The sequence below is a fragment of the Diabrotica undecimpunctata genome, chromosome 7, assembly GCF_040954645.1.
Source record: "Diabrotica undecimpunctata isolate CICGRU chromosome 7, icDiaUnde3, whole genome shotgun sequence".
Classification (NCBI taxonomy): domain Eukaryota; kingdom Metazoa; phylum Arthropoda; class Insecta; order Coleoptera; family Chrysomelidae; genus Diabrotica; species Diabrotica undecimpunctata.
The window spans coordinates 20870331-20876330 of record NC_092809.1 but is presented as its reverse complement, the minus strand read 5'-3'; the positions used below and the strand labels follow the sequence as shown (position 1 = coordinate 20876330).

The 6000-nt window shown below is 32.9% G+C and overlaps 1 protein-coding gene across 3 annotated transcripts in view; it reads right to left on the bottom strand.

Moving 5' to 3' along the window:
* Positions 1 to 202: 202 nt before the first annotated feature.
* Positions 203 to 6000, bottom strand: part of twin (CCR4-NOT transcription complex subunit 6-like twin) — a 479580-nt gene continuing 473782 nt past the window's right edge. For 2 of the 3 annotated variants that reach the window (XM_072536819.1, XM_072536820.1), the window contains exon 9: positions 203 to 4614. In XM_072536819.1, coding sequence (XP_072392920.1) covers positions 4440 to 4614 — 175 coding nt within the window. In that variant the 3' untranslated portion in view covers positions 203 to 4439. The remainder of the gene's footprint in view (positions 4615 to 6000) is intronic. The other variant, XR_011951357.1, reaches the window with a different exon arrangement.

Genomic DNA, 6000 nt, shown 5'->3' with positions numbered 1-6000 from the left:
GACTACTAAATGATATGGTATGTTGTAAATACTTGAGTTTCGTATACAATGTCTATTTATATAGTTTATGAGGTGGATATTATGTACGTTTATACATTGTAAATCGTGATTTGGGAGTGCTCCTCGTAATATTCATAATGTTGATAACGTGTATTGGTTTGTTTACTATTACTGCATCTTTAAGTTAAATTTGGTGTAGATCTGTACATAAATGAAGAAGATAAAGTATGTACAAATATCAAACCCATGAAACTTCAAGGAAAGGATACTTTACTTGGTAATTAATCTTCGTATATACATTTATTGGCAGCTTCTAATCTATTTCGAAAACCGTTTCTATCTGTTCCTCGTCACATTTGTCCAATCACTAATTTGTAACAACATTAAATTAATGTCACAATAAAAGTTAAAACTAATTTCAAATTGAAATTACTTATCCGACTGTCAGCTAAGACCTGTTTATTTAATTACATATTGAGAAAGACAACTTCCAGACCGAAGTCACTTTTTCGATATGGTTAGTATTTCTCTGAACTATTCTCACAAGTAATGCGCTCTGTGGAAATAACACAGCTTTCCGATTGTAACCGGTGGGGGTAATCTTTTCTGCCTCAAATGTACAAGCATTCTAATGAACGCGCAACTTGAGGGAGGGGTTTATTCTCCGCCACGTTACAGTTAAACCAGAATACAAATAGACGTGAACATACTGTACGCGCTAACAGATTTCAAATTACGGTACAAACCGCTCAGTTCATCTAGAAACCGCTTAACTATATTTGCGAATATTGTTAGAATTGTAGAAGTTTTGTGAAAATCTCAATTTTTAATAATATGAATTTTGTCTTTTTGTCTGAATTTTGTTTATTTTAACTGGACATTTGAAAAACATTTTAGGATATAAATATTTTAAAATTATTTAAAGTGTACGAAAATTGAAGGCTGTTCAATAAAGAAAGTAGATTGTTTAGATTATTTCTATAGTATGTATAAAGAATATTATATATGAAGTAAAGATTGTTAAATAACCATTTAAAATTTTAAAATATTTCAATCACTATTTTGCAAAACAATATTTCTGTACATACAAAGAAATCCGTCAATATTTGTAGGAACCGTGGCAACTATGTAATTTAATCCACAAATGAATCCTGCATCCCTCCAACGGTTTACGCGCAGTTCACGTCTATTGCTATCCTAGGCGTACTGTAAGATTGGTAAGCTGTACTAAAGCAGCAAATCCTGAACTGTCACACAACCCAGCAATATTACAACAGCCTATTATGTCGATGATTCATTTTTTGTTTGCTCATCAAATATGATAATCGACACTGGCGGTTACTTTGGGTTTATTATGGTATTTTGTGATGTAAGAGACATAATCGGTATTTTGTTGTACACCAACGAGATTTTTTAACTTGAATATTATGAAGAATTATAACTATAAATTAACCGAAATGAACTTCTTTATCTAAAATTTGCAACTACCACCATTTGACGCGTTTTGTTTACGTCCCCTGCACAGCAGGAATAAGATATAAACAAATTAGAACGTGGTTGGAAGAATTTGTCTGACCAATTGTGATTTTATCCTAAAAACCGCTTAAAAAGTATATATCTTCCAATGATCAATAACTTTACCATCTTATGTATAAAAAGGAGTGGATATATCATAATATATTGATAATTTCTCGTCTATATATTTGAATAACTCACTAAATTTACAACCAGCAAGGATTCAGTGATGGCAGATCCACTACAGATGCGATTCACATAATTACACGAACAATCGAGAAATTCCTCGAACACAACATATAACTCCACATTCTCTTCGTAGACTCGTAGACAAACCTTTGTCAATGAAATGAAAAATCAAGGTATACCGGCAAAACTAATTGGATTCACAAAAATGACTATGGGTGGCCGGAAGAAGGTAACATAAACCCAATTGCAATAGAAACAGGAGTACGACAAGGCAATTCAACATAGCAGTGGAAGGAACCGTTAAGGCCAGCGAGATTTAAAAAACTATAGGCCACTCCTTAACACAAATAGTACCATATGCAAATGACACAGTTCTCATGGGAAAGAGATAAGCAAAGATTAAAAGAAGCATTAGCAATCCTGGCAAATGAAGACTTAAAAGAGGTCTAGAAAATAACGAAGGAAAAACAAAAAATCTAATGTGCTCTAGAAGAGAAAATAAGACGAGAGAAATCAAGTGGAAAACTACACTTTTGAAAGAGTTCAAAAACTTACATAAAGTGAAGAAGAAGTAACGAAGTGAATACTATTAGGCAACAAAATATAATGGAGATATCCAGAAGGAAAAGAACTTACCCAGAAATAGAAAAATTAAAATATACAGATACAGTTGCAATCAGGCCAGTAGTTACATTCGCAGTTGAGGCAATGTGCTCCACAGACAAAGATGAAGAAAGATTAATAATATTCGAAAGAAAAATCCTCAGAAGAATTATGGGTCCTATAAGAACGGAAAACGGAGAAATGAAAAGAAGAATGAACCATGAAATAAGAGATATAATAAAGGAAGAAGATATAGTTAGATTTATTCAAGAGCAGAGACTGAGATGCTGGGACACATAGTGAGAAGAAAAACGACCTGCTGTTTAAAAAGGTCACCAGATAGAAGCCAGAACCTGAAAGACAGAGGCAAAGACCTAAAAAGAGATGGGAGGACCAGGTCAAAGGGAGATGGGAGGACTCGGGGAAGAAAATTGTAATGAGAGTCAAGTCACACAAAATAAAAATACACAAGTAGGGTGCAGAATGATTCATCGCGATGAGAGAATGAAAGTAAAAGCGGAAAACATATCACCAGGAATGAAGAACCTCGATGAAGATGATGATATTTGACATTTTATCATATTTATTTAGAGCTAGTAAGTAAGTTCATGTAAGCTTGTGTTTCGTAGCTGGGATCGACGGCTTTACGTGCCCTCCGAAGCACGGTATCAGCTGAGTTAAATTAGAAATTGACAAATTTGTCAGTTTTGAGATTCCAACCCGGACCCTCTAGCTTGTTAAGCCAGTAACATAACCACTGAGCTAGGGCTGCTACTAATTAGAATTTCCAAGTTGGGGGAAGAAAAGTATAAGATTATAGACCTATATTTCTGGTTCAATTAAAAAAGATATACGAAAAGCATATTCGGGAAAACATTAAATCCAATAGACATCTAGTGTTAGTGTTTACCAAGAAATTTATTAATACAAACAGTTATAAAACATAAGAAGCGAATAGTACAGTTTGGAACAGCTGCCTACATTATTTATTGAAAGAATCAAAGAGAAGGAACTGGACGAGAAAGGCTTTCGAGGAATCTTCAAACGCCAGAACCATTCAGCTGCACAATGTAAGAATTGGCTGGGAAAAAGTCATAACAACAAATAGACAGACCCACAGGGTGCAAAACCATACGAAAAATTATAAGCAGCATTGATAGGGGGCTCTCGTCTTAGTAGATGAAAGCTGAAGATGGTCACTTAAGACTGGACCTTGTCAACTGAGAAAACTCTACAATATAGACAAGGTGAATGAATCTAGTTGCAGAAATACGAAATGGAGGAAGAAATTGCCATACATGTCCTGTGTGGCATAAGGTGGGTAGAAATCGGTAAAAAATATATTGAGGCTGAAGAAATTCTTTTATTAAGAGCACCGGACCTCATTGTGGGGTTAAATGAAAGGAGAGTGTTTGGTATATAAAGGTATAAAGGCCCTACCATCAAGTGCCAGGGACAGGAAATGTATCTCCTGATTTTCGTATCTCCGTATCTCCTCAAGTTTCATTAGTAGAATTTTATAACATTTAATCTATAAAAATATTCGAAAAGATAGTGCACATATAATGCATCCATGTGTTCTTATATTTTTGACATGTAGTATGTAGATGAATGTCAAAAAAAAATAAATAAAAAATTCATTGTACAGTACAATTTATTGGGTAAATAAGATACGAGGAACTGAACACATCTTGGAATACTGGTAACGGTGGTATATTATAGTAAAGTGAAATTCATATCATTTTTGAAAATCGTTTAGATCAAGATTTGGATTAAATTTAGGAAAATAATATATTATAACATAACTCAATAGATTCTCTTCAGATTTTGTGGATGAAAAAAAATGTACAGTCAATGTGCATTCTATAATTATTAGACACGATCAAATCTGTAGCGAATAGATATAGAAAAAATATGTAAAATACAAAGTCAACTAAAAAATTTAGACCCATACTATTGTAAAACAGAAAAACTACCCAAAAATTGATTATATTGATAGTGATCTTAGACTGACAGTCGCATCAGTAACCGCATTAGTACAAAAATATATATACCTAAAATTGTTTTAGTCATTTTACTAAAACCCCTCAGACTTATAAACTAAAACACAACAAATCTCACAGCGGCGACTCTCAAGAAAAAGTCTTTGAACTGTTTGTAAAACTTTTATGTCTATTATCCAAGTCGACAACGGGACTTGGAATTTTTTGGGACGGCAGAGATGGTTTGAAAGTTTCTGTCTTATACTTTTGTTTGATTGCGAATTTGTTAGATGGCAGTCTGACATCTTTGGATATGTGTTGATATCTGGAAAAAATTTTTGAAAAACGAATAATTTCGTGGAAATATCTTATACTCGAATAGATAACGTATGTTTTAAAAAATTTGTTAAAATAATAATAAAAAATAATATTTACACAATTAGCCAAGAGAAAGTAGATGTTAATAAATGTTATTTAAAAAATGTTTGTAGTGACATAAAATTAATTATTTATTAAAATTACTAAGTGAAAAAAATTATACACAAATTGATAGTTTTGTGCAATGTATGAAGAAAATGTAAAATAATTCGGATACTATGAGCATATATCCAATAGTGTTATGAAAATAGATCCTTTCTGATCAAATTTTCAACATATACTTGAAAAATTGATAAGTTTGTGATAACCCAGACTAATTCAACATCTCATTTATGCAGATGACATAACCTCCGAGGAAGCACTATAACCGCCTTGTAGGAAGGTTATACTGCCATTAAAAGAACTACTGAGTGTAAGGTGTTGAAGATAAATAAAATCCACAAGGAAAATAATTCCTGCAGCTGGCTGTATACCACGTATAACAAAAGAGGTTAGTCTTTGTATGTGGGTATATTTTATTTTATAAAAACCCTTAAAAGGGCAACATTAAAAGCACGAACGTTTTCGGAACAACTGTTCCATCATCAGGTTAAAATACAGGTTACCATGCCTGAGCCACCAAAATATTTGGGTAAAAACCCTTTAAAATGTAATGTGTTACCAAAGATTGTACATGATGTTAATAATATTATATGATGTTTAATATTTTAATTAAATTTTACTTCAGGTAACATACACCCATGCTTAAGTGAGTTCCAGTGTCCGGAGAGTAAACCTCTTCAAACGGACTTCAGCTGGTTCCGGACACTGGAACTCACTTAAGCATGGGTGTATGTTACCTGAAGTAAAATTTAATTAAAATATTAAACATCATATAATATTATTAACATCATGTACAATCTTTGGTAACACATTACATTTTAAAGGGTTTTTACCCAAATATTTTGGTGGCTCAGGCATGGTAACCTGTATTTTAACCTGATGATGGAACAGTTGTTCCGAAAACGTTCGTGCTTTTAATGTTGCCCTTTTAAGGGTTTTTATAAAATAAAATATACCCACATACAAAGACTAACCTCTTTTGAAGATAAATGTTGATAAAAACCAAATAACTTGAAAACTCTCACAACAGAAGACAGGTAGCAGAGTCTTACAGAAACGTCACACTGGATGGTGATGAGTTCGAACTGCTCGAGTTTCAAGTATTTGTGTATCCAAGTCACCAAATCTGGAAAGAGGTATTTCTTCACAATAAATAAAATATTTAAAATTCGGCTCCCGAGTACTTCAAAAATCAATTTCTACAAAATAATACAAGACCTGTGGTACTCCT